This window comes from Acartia tonsa, chromosome 7 (assembly GCF_053477335.1).
Source record: "Acartia tonsa isolate MP-2025a chromosome 7, ASM5347733v1, whole genome shotgun sequence".
Taxonomy (NCBI): Eukaryota; Metazoa; Arthropoda; class Copepoda; order Calanoida; family Acartiidae; genus Acartia; species Acartia tonsa.
The window spans coordinates 15,479,431-15,495,710 of NC_137266.1; the positions used below are offsets into that span (position 1 = coordinate 15,479,431).

The 16,280-nt window shown below is 32.3% G+C and overlaps 1 protein-coding gene across 1 annotated transcript; it reads left to right on the forward strand.

Moving 5' to 3' along the window:
* Positions 1-1,099: 1,099 nt before the first annotated feature.
* LOC145324415 (uncharacterized) lies at positions 1,100-14,646 on the forward strand. The gene is made up of 4 exons (XM_080167005.1): positions 1,100-2,227; positions 3,964-5,473; positions 13,434-13,791; positions 13,878-14,646. The coding sequence occupies exons 1-4, from the start codon at positions 1,100-1,102 to the stop codon at positions 14,644-14,646; spliced, it is 3,765 nt and encodes a 1,254-aa protein (XP_080023131.1).
* Positions 14,647-16,280: the final 1,634 nt, after the last annotated feature.

Consider the following 16,280-nt stretch of genomic DNA (forward strand, 5'->3'; position numbering starts at 1 on the left):
AATGGCACCGATTTTGATGATTATAGAAATGAATTTTAAATCACAATCATCTTTGTGGAGACCTGACTTTTAAATGACAGTCATGTTTGTAGAGAAATGAAATTTACATGCCAGGTCATCTTTTTACAAAAATAATATATAATGTAAAGCAGCATCCAAGGACTTGCCACATGTACCTAAGTATGATGGCCAAAGATATTACTAAAATAAATAATGTGTTGTAGTTGACACTGAATTTAGTCGTTTATATGACTAATTGAAATTGTAATTCAAATAAGATTTCTTTATTTTAAATGAATGTTAAAAATTCCTTTCCTGTTCAAAAATATTTCCGTTATATTTTCTAATAACATAATAATTACTCAATTTTAATTAAATTTATTTTTACTTAACTTTTCCCACTTTTAAAATTAAAATTTGAGACCCCTAGCGGGATTTTTTTTAACCATGTAATATAGAAAAAAAGAATGGCATGAAAATTAAATGAAAGTCATTTAGATGAAAAAAAGATGACAGGAATGTTTTTTTCATGAAAAAAATGAAAAGTAAATGACCAGCATTTATTTTTCATCTCTTAATGATATGAAGATTCTTGGCATAATTTGGAAAAAGTCAAACATGAAAATTTAACTTTCTGGCATTTGGGGGAAAATTACAAAAATGAAAAAAAATGCTGGTCATTTACTTTTCATTTTCAATGAAAAAAGCATTCCTATCATTTCTATGAATTTGAAATTGTCATTTAATTTTTTTGGAAAGATGACACATGTTTGGCTGGGTAAAATAACCAACTAACCTAATAAATTTTAAGTTTTAATTTTTCATTGATGCGCATATGCTCACATAGGTATATTATATCATCATAGAAATAAAACGGAACACCTCCTCTCTACAGTTATAAACTTAAATTTTGGTTTACAAAAATTAAACATTTTGTTTTTCTCCTAAGAATTTTTAAGTTATCCTAAAAAAATGTAAACAAGGATAAAAAAATTCATAAGTAGCGAAGCACCGATCAAATCTTTCATTGAATATGATATTGTGTGAAAGGTACAATTTTAAAAATTTCTGAAGGATGGTGATGTGATAGATGAAAAGCATGCTTGGGGTATGGTCGGACCTCCCAGTGGTCCAAGTGGGAACATCCATCCGGATGGCAAACAGACCAGGAGGCCAGAGAGGACAAAACTGGAATGTACAGGGCAACCTGGAACCTGCAGCAGTCTTTTTTTGGCAACGGAGGGGGAAATCAGTAGCAGAGATCTCTCTCTTCTTAAAAACATGTAGGCCGGACACTGTTAGTGCAATAACAGAGGAGGAGAGGAGATTGGTGGTAGAAATTAAGTACAGACTCCAGACAATTGAGAGTAACTTGGGACCGAGGGACAAGACAGAGGAAGGGAGGGAAGCAAGGAGAAACAGAAGAAAAGAGAGGAGACGAGAAAAGAGAGAGAGACGAGCAGAAGAAAGGAGAGACACAGAAAAGAAGCTATTTGACATTGTAACTTGGAATGTTCAGAGAATGTCTCTAGGGATATTTAACAAGAGGAAACTTAAATCAGTTGCTGAATATGCAACCAAACAGGATTGGGATACAGTATTGTTATCAGAGGTCTTGGCAACAGGGACAGGAACAGTATGGTTAGGAGATGGAGACAACCAGATAGCAGTGACATACACACAGAGAGCAGGGATTCTTTTAAGATGTCAAGCATTGAGATCTTGGTGTGAACAGGGCCAGAAGATCAAGACAAGTGAAAGATCTATTTCGGTGAAAACACTTGGTTTCTCATTAACATCCACGTATATGCCAGTGTGGAATGGGAGAAATGAAGAAGAAATAGAACAAGCAAGGGAAAATCTGAAGGAACATGCAGAATGGGCAAAGAAAGACGACATACTGATTATCGGGGGAGACTTCAACGCACATATTGGTAGAAACGAGGACCAGGAGGGCATATGTGGCATTTTTGGGATAAGGACAACCAACCAACAAGGACTAGAATTATTGGGGTGGCTAGAGGACAACAACTTGTGCTATGTGAATAGTTACTACAACCATAAAAGAAGAGGGACATGGTTCAACAACGCCCTTGGAAGATGGTATGAGCTGGACGGATTTATAATGAAAAACGTACAAAGACATAAACTAGTCAGAAAGGTGCATACAGTGTTGGAAGCATCACTGTCGGATCATAAACCAAAGAAGATGAAAATAGAGCTTAAAGTGATCGCGAATTTAATTTTTCAAAATGCATTTTTGTTTACCTTTTTTTATATTTTAAGTAATTTTCAAAGAATTATGCCTTAAAAGTTCAATTAAGTTAGAAAAAAATCAGTTTAAAATGCCGAGAGTATTTCCACATGAAAATAATGTTAAAATCTGAGCAAGAATTAAACTAAGAGAAAATAAGCCATTTCTTTGCTTGCAGATAAAAACAAAAAAATTGATACTTAATATTTTTGTAATATATCTCTATTAATATTTATCTTTGAACTTTCTCTAAAATGTAATGAAAAAGTTTGGTTTATTTTATAAAATCATTAACCAAATACCGCTTTGTTTATGCAGGTATAGTGACAAAAGAAAAATTGTTTAAATCTGTAGAAAGAATGATATTTAAGAATTGAAATGTTTAAATAGAATAAACAAATATTATTTGCTGCACATATTCAGCATAAAATATAGCAGTCTTTATATAATATTTACATAAAAATAAGCATTTTATCATCGTAAAATAATCTCGTAATGTGTCGAATTTAATTAAATACCTGTATTATACACACACACACACACACACACACACACACTCACTCACTTTCATAAGCCATTCATGTTTCCCTCTTCCATTCTCCATCCCCCCTCCTTATCTATAGTTGTCGATAGCACCCTCATCCTATCTCAATATTTACTACTTGCTAAAAAAGCTTCATCATACTGCAGAGCTAAAAATACGATTAGGCCCCCACATAATTGGGGGATTTTAAAGTTTTTACTATAGATTGAGAAAGTTTTTAGATATCATGGTTTTTTTATTTTGGGGTAAAATTCTTGCTTAAATTATATTTGATTAATTAACTAAAATCTATAAAAGATATTTAAAAGAAACAATCTTTAAAATATGAATTAATTTTGCTATAAGCGTTTTCTAAGTACAGCCAGGTTAAATCAAATACACACACACACACACACAAACATACATAAGGACTCCACAGAACTTGATTGTTTAATACTTCAAAACATGGAATAAGATAAATAGCACACAAATTATATTCTTTTAATATTAATCTGTTATTTATAGATGTACATTAATTAAAGCAAGGCTTTTATCTTAATCCTAAACACAATGTAAAGATGGTTCCTGAGGTAATAAATCAAGTCAGTAAGCAATAAACCTATACAAAAATTGAAATAAAATAACAGGTTTTTTCAGTTATGGGAATAAAATTATTTACTTTTTATAGCTATTGAAATTTTCCCGTACTGGTCCAAACTTACAACTTAAAATACACTGAAGGGACTGCGACTTTTACAATATTCAGTAATGTTTGGTTTCCATACTTCAACTTAACAAAATCCGTTGGTACCATTTATACCAACAAAAAATCAGCTGACCTTATACCCATATATGGTAATATATTTTCGATTATCGGTATAAATCGTTTAATCTCCCCGTAAAAAGAAATTACAAACTTTTTTGGTTAGTTTTATATGTATGTAACAAAAGAATTTATTCTACTCTAAATTTGCAAGTAAACTTCAACAAAAAGATTGTTATTTGTCGATTTTTAAAGGTTTTAAGATATGTACAATAAAACTCAAAATACAACGATGTTTTCAAGGGAAAAAATTCGTTTTTTTAAAGTTTGATTTATTTTTAAATGGGAAGTATTTAAGACTTAATTCTCAAAATAGTACTCTTAAAAAACATTAATCAGTGACATATATCAACTTTTTCCCAGCTTCGTGAACACTTTAAGAACAAACCAAATATTCCCAGGAGACAGGAGAAGAAGGTTCCAAGAGTGCAATGGGAAAAACTAAGAATAGCTGAACATGCTACAACATACAGACAAAAAGTGGAAGAGAAGCTGGAAAATATGGAGGTCATTGAGAGAAGAAGGACTGAAGGAGTAGGATGGGAGGAAATAGCCAGAGTTACTACAGAGGCAGCAGCAGAAACTTGTGGGACAGAAGAGAAAAGAGTAGAAAATCCATGGATGATTGGCAGAGATGAAGAGATTGAGAGAATGAGACAAAGAATTACAAGAGCAGTACAGAGAAGAAACCAACTGACGTCCGACATAAGAGCAGCAACAACTAGGAGAGAAAAAGACAGAATAGAATTAGCAAGACAGCCAGTGAGAGAAGAACTTAAAGAAGCCAGAAAGGACTTGAAACAGAAAACAGCTAGATGGGAGAAAGAGTGGTGGGAAGAGATACTAAACGACTGCAGAGATGCTGGAGAGAGAGGAGATCAAGGAACAGTCTATAAACATCTTAAAAAACTATGCTCAAGAGGTATCACCAGAGCACCAGAGACTACAAATATCACAACAGAGGAATTTAAAACACATTTCCAAGCTATCTCAAAGGACAGATTCGAAAACAATCCAGAGGATATAGAGGACATAATAAATCTCATTGATGACATCAGTAACACAGAGGAAGCCAGAGAATATGCTAAAATACTAAACACAACACCATCAAGAGAAGAGATACTGAAACAAATGAAAGAGATGAGAGAATCAGCACCAGGAAAAGACGGAGTCAGACTGATATACCTGTTAAATGGAGGACCAGAGCTTATAGATAAACTAGTCACAATGATTCAGGACATGTGGGAGAAGGGACAGGAGGAATGGGACGACTCACTAAAGATTGGACAAGTGATTCCACTGTTTAAGAAGGGTGACAAAAACAACGTCAACAACTACAGAGGAGTATGCTTACTAGCAAAGGGATCCAGAATAATCGCCAGAATAGCTGCTAGCAGATTAAGGATATGGGCAGAAGACAGGAAATTGTTAGACGACGACCAGGCAGGATTCAGAAAGAAAAGATCTACAGCTGAGGTGACACAGATCATGGTAAGGATTCAGGAGGACACCAGAGACCTGTTCAAGCGAGCAGAGAAGGCAGGAGAAACTATACCTGAAGGTGAGAGACCTGCTGCCAGACTTTTGGACCTCCGGAAAGCTTACCCCAGGGTTAATAAGCCAGCACTCTGGCAAATCCTGAAAAAGTATGAAATTGGAGAGAGATTTTTGAGAATTTTACAAGACCTACGTGAGTGTACAGAGTACAGAATCAAGAGCAGATCAGGTGAAAGTGAATCGTGGGTGCCAGAAAGAGGACTAAGGGAAGGGTGCCCCTCTTCCCCGCCACTTTTCAACATTTTTCACCAAGCAGTGATGAGACTGGCTGCTAAGTCCAGGAAACGCAAAGCAGAAAAGACAGACATGGACTACGGTTTAAACTTTAAATTTGTACCTGGAAGCTGCTTCCCAGGACACTGTGGGCTACAATTGAATCAAGACAAAAGTAAGTGCCGAGCCCTGGGACCTATGTAGGGTGAAAATATACATAAATCCTTGATGATTCCAGGTAGAGACAAAATATTTTAGCGGGGTCTTTTGATTTTTTTTCAATTTAAAGTTCTGAAAAAAAATTGAAAAAAATATGAAAATCTTTAATAAAAAACAAACAAAAAATAATTTTTAATATTTTTTTTTATTTAAAGATACAAACAACTTATATAAATACTATAAGCTTTAAAAAAATCACAATTTTCAAATTTAGACTTTCAATATAAAGATTTGTAGAAAAAACCTAACAACAAATTCTAACATATTTCTGATCAACATAGCAATAAAACGTCTTTTGAAAAATCTTTATCATCAAAAATAAATAGCACTTACTAAAGACTTTTTTTCATTTAAACTTATACTTTTCACATTAATTAACTTTAAAGATTGATTTTTTTCAAAAGAAAGGTTGCGTGATTTTTTTCTTCATAATTAATTGCCTAATTTTGAGATTCAGATAAAAAACCTTATAGCTTTATATCATTGGATACTCTACTAGCAGCGGCTACGCCTCTAGAGGCATATAGGGACCCTTAGGTTGGGGGGTAAGACGAACCCCCCCTTACAATTACAGTTTTTTTAATGAAAAAGTTAAAAACATTTATTTAGGAGAGTTGATTCTCTTGGGATAGTGATGGTACCCTTCCCCAAAATAGTAATAAACCTTACCAGGACATATAAGAAGCTACCATGTAAAGGAGAACCATATTGGTTCAGTGGTTAGTGAGATCCCTTGGTGCACAAAGACTCACATAGCACGTGTTACTTTATGATAAAGATACATATATACACAGAAACTCTACAATCAGAGTATGTCTGTTTGTTCATCCGTCTGTATAAAAACATTACAGAATATATTTATTTGGTACAGGCCTTTAGGGGCACTTGAGAGAGGAAGAAGTGGTTGAATTCTACAACTAGATTTTTATTTTAGACTTAAAAAGAAAAAGTTATTTTTTGTGTGTGAAATGGGGTCCTTTTTTAGGGGTTGATTTCTCCTAGGATGGTGGAGGTACCCTCCCAAAATAAGTTATAAACCTTTCAAGAACCAATGAGAAGCTACATAGAAAAAAAGAACCATTGATCATTGTTAATTACTATTCAGGGATCTAAAGGGATAAGACAATGACTGCTAAATTGATTTACATTCCCAAATATGATACATGGATAACCCTAAACAGCCCATTGTCCCATCTCGCTCTGATTAATATATTTTTGTATCTGTATGTTACACTTGCTATTTTCTTTATTTGTATTCTTTCAAACTTAAGAGCTTCACTAATTATGGATGTTGTCTTTTTCCCTTGTTAAATCCAATTACCTAATTCTGGATATTCTTTGAGGTTGATAATTACAATTCTATTTTATTAAATGGAAAAAGAACAATTTAATCATAATTCAAGATAAAAATTATTTTATCACTAGCGGTTTTGCCCCTAGAGGCATCTAGGGGCCCTTGATAAGTGGGGGGAAGTTGACCCCTCCCCTACTTTCAGTTTTAGTATGTAAAAGAAAAAAAATTTTTTTAAATGTTGGGTAGGAACTAATTTTTTCTAAACTCAAAACTTCTCAGGACCATGAAAATCTTGAACCAATAAGAACTATATCAGTTAAGCGGTTACAAAGAATCTTCCGTACTGACAGACACCCTCACACACACACACACAAACAGACAGACACAGAAACTGTTACTTTTATACAGGTTTTTTTTTAATAAGACAAAAATATTACTTAATTTAACCCACTTGTCATTGACAGAAGTTAATGATCTATATCTTAATTTCTTCATTGGGTTGGGGAGTTTTGTATAAGAAAAAAAATACTTAGGGATTTTCAACAAATTATGCCATAAAAACCGGTTTTTCCAAAGTACCTATGTTTGAAAGATTTTTGGATCATGACAAATTTAAAGGGTGTGCAAAAATGCATACATTTTTAAAATTCAAATTGCGCAGCTTGTGTTAATAGTAGAAAAATGTTATGCATACCGTTAGAATCGTCATATACTCCAGTTTTTGGAAATATATGTTTCATACCTATGCTATTTGTAGTATAGAAGCTATGTTGGAAAATGTGAGAAAGGTTGAAAAGTGTTAAGTCAGTTGGGACATTTTACCACGTAGCTCCTGAACTATGCGTACCACAGGAATAGTTCTTTAATATCTAAAAACCTGTGTTTATGACGATTCTAACGGTATGCATAACATTTTTCTACTATTAACACAAGCTGCGCAATTTAAATTTTAAAAATGTATGCATTTTTGCACAACCTTTAAAGAAGTTGTATCAACTTTTTTGCTTTTTATTTAAGATAGCTAGCCGGTCCTTTCAGTAAGTAGTAGATGTAAAATTTTTCATAGAATTCAGATATGCAATCGGTTTTTTTGTAGACCTCTTATTTTTTAAGTAATTTAAGTTTTTAAAAAAAATAATTAAGTCGGTTTTAAGGTACTAAAACGCAACAAAATAAAAGAAGAAAATGGCCAGTATGAACAAAAATAGTAAGATCTTTAATTTGACACCTTACTTTTAAAATTCTGTTGAGTAATTATTGAAAAAATCTATTTTTTTAACCTCGGTTTAATAAAAACTTTAGACCTAAATATTTTCTTAAACAGACATAAAAAACATGGGTTCATATATACCTTTAGAATCAGAAAAATATTACAAATCTATTCTAAGCAAAATTGAAAAAGTTTTATAAAACTATAATAAAAAAAATAAGTTTATTTTAAGAATCATAATTTTCGGCTTTAAAGGGTTAGCTTAAACCAAACCTGAAAAAAACCTAAACAAAAGACAATGCAATGTAGCAGATATTTTTTAAACACAAGAAACAATAATGTATTTTTAACTGCATTGTTTTGAAGTTTATAAACAGACTGATGCATATTTGTTCATAATTTTTCATTCTTTACATGTTCTTTAATATCACTATATTTATTGTAGTATCTATTGTATATATTGTATGAACGTTCTCCTTTTTTTCTGGCAATTCTATAGGTTAATTTTATAGATTAAGCTTCCCGATTCGTCAATTTTTGCGATTTGTGATTGGCTAGATTAGTAGTTACAATTCTTAAAATAACTTTTTTATTTTTTCTATTTTTTATTACAATTTTTTTAAACTTTTTCAATTTTGCTTACAATGAATTCATATTATTTTTCTCATTCTAATGGTATATATGAACCCATATTTTTTATGTCTGTATGAGAAAATATTTAGGTTTAATGTTTTGATTAAACCGAGGTTAAAAAAATAGATTTTTTCAACAATTACTCAACAGAATTTTAAAAGTAAGGTGTCAAATTAAAGATCTTACTATTTTTGTTTATACTGGCTATTTTCTTCTTTTATTTTGTTGCGTTTTAGTACCTTAAAACCGACTTAATTATTTTTTTAAAAAACTTAAATTACTTAAAAAATAAGAGGTCTACAAAAAAACCGATTGCATATCTGAATTCTATGAAAAATTTTACATCTACTACTTACTGAAAGGACCGGCTAGCTATCTTAAATAAAAAGCAAAAAAGTTGATACAACTTCTTTGTCATTATCCAAAAATCTTCCAATAATATGTATTTTGGAAAAACCGGTTTTTAAGGCATAATATGTTGAAAATCCCTAAAGGGCGAATATAGGTTGAATATAATATGGGCTCAAAAAAACCGTGCAATTCCATAGATTATAAGTAACTTTAAGATATTGACATATCCAAATGTATAAGTCTGTTATAGCTTAAAACCTGAACATTCTCAGGATAAATTTATGTAATAAGTGTGGTTCCCTAAGAACTCCAAACACCCTAGCATCACACAAGGCTTCGGTTTAAGGTTGAATTAAAAAGCTTTCCTTAAATGATAGTCGTAATAAAAGTGGAAACCAGTTATCAATCTATTTTTTTGTATTGTGGATTGTTTCTTCCTTGACAATATTCCCCAACAAAGTGTAAAATATATGAATTTTATTTTAAAAAAAACCTTTACAGGAGAAATTTTATTTCATGTAAGTATAAAAATTATATGGTAATTGTTATAATTAATTTAAAGAGGACAAAAATAATAGGTGAATAGTGTTTTTTTTCTTATATTTTTTTCTGGAGAAAATCTGGAAATCGGTGCGTTTGTGTGTGTGTGTTGAAAAATGCGTACTAGGGTAATTATATCATCAAGAATTAATCATTGATCTTTATATAGAAAAAAAAACTTTAAAACGTATTGTTTACCCTAGTAATTACTCCGGACGCAAATTGACGCAAATTATTTTATGCTTTTTAAAAAATCAATAAAATAGTATATAATATAAAAAAATAAACACTTTAATTATCAATTAAGATGCATGCCAATGTAATAATCAATTAAACTTAAGAAAACTAGTCAAAAAAAGTCTTGTAAAGGGGTAAAATAAACGATTTTGTTGACTTTCTCATTTATCATATGTTGAAGTAAAAGCAAAAATTGCAAAATCTACTTAAGGATTTTTTTGATTTTTTAAATTTAACATAGATATTTTAAAAGTATGTAATGGCACCTTTCATATAAGCTCATATCATATTGAAACTATATTCGCCCTTAAGTATTTTTTTCTTATACAAAACTCCCCAACCCAATGAAGAAAATAAGATATAGATCATTAACTTCTGTCAATGGCAAGTGAGTTAAATTAACCCATTAGTGCCGAGCGCCACTTTTATGGGCCGATCGAGCTGAAAGTTTCAGGGAAGCTTTATAATGGTCAAAACAGAATTCGTATTTTTTTGTTTTGCTCTAGTGGCGTGCACAGGAAAGTTGCAAAAAAACCCGGTTCGGCTCGGCCATAAATACCAACCAGGCATTATTACCCGTTTTTGGTGCTTTCCCCTGGCGTTACAAAACGGTTTTCCTGTAAAAACCCGGTTATTTTGACCAAAAATCGAAAAATGTAATTTTTGAACGCCAAAAGTGAGATGAACACTTTTTAGAACTTTGATACGATCCGTAATTGAAAACTACACAACCTCATGTAATCTATAGAGCTACAAGTATAATACAAAGCAATTTATTTCAAATTTAGTGTTTAGCCGGCGATTACTCCAGACGCAAATTGACGCAAATTATTTTATGCTTTTTAAAAAATCAATAAAATAGTATATAATATAAAAAAAATAAACACTTTAATTATCAATTAAGATGCATGCCAATGTAATAATCAATTAAACTTAAGAAAACTAGTCAAAAAAAGTCTTGTAAAGGGGTAAAATAAACGATTTTGTTGACTTTCTCATTTATCATATGTTGAAGTAAAAGCAAAAATTGCAAAATCTACTTAAGGATTTTTTTGATTTTTTAAATTTAACATAGATATTTTAAAAGTATGTAATGGCACCTTTCATATAAGCTCATATCATATTGAAACTATATTCGCCCTTAAGTATTTTTTTCTTATACAAAACTCCCCAACCCAATGAAGAAAATAAGATATAGATCATTAACTTCTGTCAATGGCAAGTGAGTTAAATTAACCCATTAGTGCCGAGCGCCACTTTTATGGGCCGATCGAGCTGAAAGTTTCAGGGAAGCTTTATAATGGTCAAAACAGAATTCGTATTTTTTTGTTTTGCTCTAGTGGCGTGCACAGGAAAGTTGCAAAAAAACCCAGTTCGGCTCGGCCATAAATACCAACCAGGCATTATTACCCGTTTTTGGTGCTTTCCCCTGGCGTTACAAAACGGTTTTCCTGTAAAAACCCGGTTATTTTGACCAAAAATCGAAAAATGTAATTTTTGAACGCCAAAAGTGAGATGAACACTTTTTAGAACTTTGATACGATCCGTAATTGAAAACTACACAACCTCATGTAATCTATAGAGCTACAAGTATAATACAAAGCAATTTATTTCAAATTTAGTGTTTAGCCGGCGATTTCGGGTAAAAAATGGAAATGCCGGGTACCAAATGGAAATGCCGAACCGGGCTTATATAGGGCGTAAAAAAACGATAAAAAAATCATATTAAAAATAATAATTTAGATAAAACGAATTCACAAATAGATGTACTTGTCAATAAACTTTAGATTTAACGAAAAAAAATCAGCGACTTTACTATAAAAACAAAAAAGTTAGATGGGGTATTATGAATTTTCATGATTTTCAAACTTTGTTGATCTATACCGGCAAATGGAAGTAAGCAAAACTACCTGCTCCAGGGGGAAATGAAAGCCAGGGTAGTAGAGGGTGGATTCATACTGAGAATGATGCATTTTACATTTTCTGGAACCGGGTTTTAAAACCCGGTTCGGCACTAATGGGTTAAGTAATATTTTTGTCTTAGTATTAATATTAAAAAAAAACACCCTGTATAAGGATTAATAGACACTAAACTACTCCTTAAAATGTTGATCCTTTATCAGTCTTAAAGATAGGTCAATAAAGAAGAATCAAATTGGTCCAGCGGTTAGCAAGAACTTCAGGCACAGACAGAAAAAAAAACACGGACATCCTATCTTTTTTATACAGGGATATAACTTTTAAACGATAGGAAAATTTTTTTTTTTTCCAGATGATATTTCTCTCCCTGCTTTAATGCACTATTTATGATACAAAATAGATTGATGTCTGTTTTTCCATCTTTCTGATGCTTAAGAACTGATATGGTTCTTTTTTTACTTTACTATGTAGATTCTCATTGGTCCTTGGAAGGTTTATAACTTTTTTTGAGAAAGAGAAGAGAAATCGCCCCTTAAAAAAGGACCACAACACACAAAAAAACTTTTTCTTTTTAAGCCTAAAATAAAAATATAGTTGTTGAATTCAACCCCTTCTTGACCTCTTAAGTGCACCTAAAGGCCTCTAAGGGCGTAGCCACTATAGCAAAATAAATATATTCTGTATTGTTTTTATGCAGACGGATGAACAAACAGACATACTCTGATTGTAGAGTTTCTGTGTATATATGTATCTTTATAATAAAGTAACACGTTCTATGTGAGTCTTTGTGAACTATGGTTCTCCTTAACATGGTAGCTTTTCATATGTCCTGGTAAGGTTTATAACTGTTTTAAGAAAGGGTACCACCACTATCCCAAGAGAATTAACTCTCAAAAATAAATGTTTTTGACTTATTCATTTAAAAAAACTGTAATTGTAAGGGGGGTTCGACTTCCCCAACAACCCAAGGGCCTCATATGCCTCTAGAGGCATAGCCGCTGCTAGAAGATTATCCATTAATATAAAGTAATAAAGTTTTTTATCTGAATCTCAAAATTAGGCAATTAATTATAAATAAAAAAATCACGCAACCTTTCTTTTGAAAAAAATCAATCTTTAAAGTTAAATAATGTGAAAAGTATAAGTTTAAATGAAAAAAAGTCTTTAGTAAGTGCTATTTATTTTTGATGATAAAGATTTTTCAAAAGACGTTTTATTGCTATGTTGATCAGAAATATGTTAGAATTTGTTGTTAGGTTTTTTCTACAAATCTTTATATTGAAAGTCTAAATTTGAAAATTGTGATTTTTTTAAAGCTTATAGTATTTATATAAGTTGTTTGTATCTTTAAATAAAAAAAAATATTACAAATCAATTTTTGTTTGTTTTTTATTCAAGATTTTCATATTTTTTTCAATTTTTTTTCAGAACTTTAAATTGAAAAAAACCAAAAGACCACGCTAAAATATTTTGTCTCCACATGGATTCATCAAGGATTTATGTATATTTTCACCCTACCTAGGTCCCAGGGCTCGGCACTTACTTTTTCTTGATTCAATTGTAGCCCACAGTGAGGAACAAGTCGATGGGAAAAACCTAACTTAGAGGCCAAACGTATCAAGATCGATAAAGGACTATTTGCGGATGATATGATGATAGTTGGCAAGAAGAATGAACTACAACAAGGAGTAGATGAAACAAAGCGAATAATGGCAAAATTTGAAGAGAGAAACAATGAGGACAAAGAAGAACATCTAGACTTTGGAACAGAAGAGAGTGAGAAAATCAGAATGTTGGGAAGTTGGATGGGAGAAAAAAATTACACAAGCCAGAGAATGAAAAGGGCAGGAGCAGCTTGGATGAAAGTGAAAAACAGACTAAAAGGTAGCAAGTTGTCCAAGAGGAGTCAAGCTAAGATTGTGGAAGCATGTGTGGAGAGCACAGTCCTGTTTGACTGCCAAGCAAGAACCTGGCATGGAGGAGAGATCAAGAAGATACAGAGTATGATGGACAAGAAGTACAGACAGATATGGAGCAGAAGGACAGGCCCCCCCCCCCCCTAATGCAGATGCAACGGGAAGGTAAAAACATGTTTGATGTAAGGAAAGACCTTGGAGTGAAGTCTTTGAGATGGAAGATAGAGAAAAGAGTGCTGGAGAGAATAGGTCATGTAATGAGACTCAAAGACGACAGAACAGTAAAAGCAGTTGTGCTAGGTTGGATGGAAGACCTAGAGACCAGAGAGAAAGTTCCAGGAAAGAAGAGAAAGACTATCTTGTACTGGAAAAACATCTTAAGAGAGGCACAGATTGACTGGACCAATATTGGAACACTAACCAAGGACAGAAAAGGATGGAAAGCCATTGTCAAGGCCAGGATGGACCACCTAGAGAAGTGGGAAAACAGCAGAGGTAAGACATGGACAGATGGTAGAATGGAGAGAAACCCTAGAGCAGAAGAACCTGATGAAATGCCAGGTTTTAAATGCGAGTTTGAAGGCTGTGAAAAGATCTGCAAGAGCAAAGCTGGACTTATTACACACAGAAGACGACTACATGAAAGATCTGAGAACAAGGTTACATTCAAATGTCAATTATGCAACCAGGAGTTTGAAGCAGAAGGAAATTTGAAAAACCACCAGAAAAGTTGCTCGGGAGAAGACTCACAGGATCCAAACAGGAGGAGATGTGGAGACTGTAGAAGGGAGATCACAACCAGCAACTTTGCAAGGCACAGGAGAACATGCGGGGGGCAGAACCCCCCACCACCGGGACCAAGACCTCCATCCAGAAGATCCCGATGTGACATCTGTGGGATGATGATCACAGTAGCAAACCTGGCCAGACACAAGACGTTAAAGCACGAGCAGTAGGCAGTGTACTATCGGTACAGAACGCCTCAGAAGAAGAAGAAGAAGTAGTTCAAATATAGTACGAATAAAATGTCGTCTTTACTTTGAGATTGAAAACGACATTAGTGTCCATTTGTTTAGGTTTACATTCAGAATAGCAGACAAGAAAGTTTCTAAAAGAAAGGATATTGAAATGACACTCCAAATATTTCTACCCAGGAATAATTAGAATTGTCATAAAATGATTTTTTAAGATATTATGTAGTTTATTTGTTATTGAACCGAACAAATATTTATGGGATATATTTAACTGTTCCATTCAGATTCAGAAGGCGTATTTCAAATTAATTATTTTCTAATAATCTGTTATTAATTGTTTATGACTTTAATAATTTTAATTAAAACGACGACATTTCAAACTTCATCAATATTCGTAGGTACTCAACAACAGACGCTATAAATAACATAGTATTACAATGCGAGGAAAAAAAGTTGCTTTTTTATTTAGTAAAAAAATCTTCCAAAGTTTTTAAAAGAAAAATCTTCCAAAATTAAACTAAACGGATTCTTAAATTCGGAGATTTTTTTATTTTTAAAAAATTGTTTATTTAGCTCTACTCTATTGATTATTTACTATTTCAGAATGAATGAATTGATTAAACATGGCGCTCAGTCTGTTGAATCACATCTGTGAGCACCAACTAAAACATTAAAATTTATGTTGATAATAATATGTTTTTTGTTATTCTCCATGTATTTTTACAACAAAAAAGTATTTTTATAACCATATTTAATATAAAGTGAATTTCTATATTATAATGAAAAAAATAAATAATGATATAGGTGAAAAAAATGATGATCGATGTTGTTAATAAAATTTTTTTTTGTGTGTTATGAGTTTTGAACAATACCTTTTGTATTTTGAATATAAATATGTTATATTTTAATATTATAATGATCTAGAGGTATGTTTTTTATGCGCTCATTATTTATTTTTCATCTTAAATGAAATGGTTGTAAAAATATTTTTTCATTCATGAAAATGGAATTATTGGTTTTTGCCGGCCGGTGAAAATATCTTGGAATCGAGATTTCTTATTCATTCAGCAAATAAACTTTGAAGCCATTTTACTTTAAACTCAATTATTACTTTTATTGAGAATATTGGCTGCGGTCCTTAGCATCAAGTGATCGACTATATAGAGGTAATCGAGGTGTATTTGGGCGCCAGGGAGTGGCTAACAAAAAAAGCTTAAAGGGGAAGGTATATAGGTTGTGTTTAAATTCCGTAAAGTTAGAACGATAAAATTTATGTTAACTTTAAAAAAATTTGTTGTCTACAGTTCTTTTCAATAAGGAATACACATATTTACTGAATATTATTTTCTACTACTACGTTTTTAAGCCTTAAAACACACACCTTTACGGATCATTCTACCAGAAACCTACCCCTCTCTTTGTTGTCGTCTACAGTTCTTTTCAATATGGAATATACGTTTTTAAGCCTTAAAACTCACGTCACACCTTTACGGAATTTTAGCACAACCTACCCCCCCCCCTCCCCTTTATTCCCCAAATACTTAAGGCATACAAGAATCTAAGTGAAGTTTCCTTAAATGATAAACTTGATTGGTTTGTGAGATCTTAGAGGACAA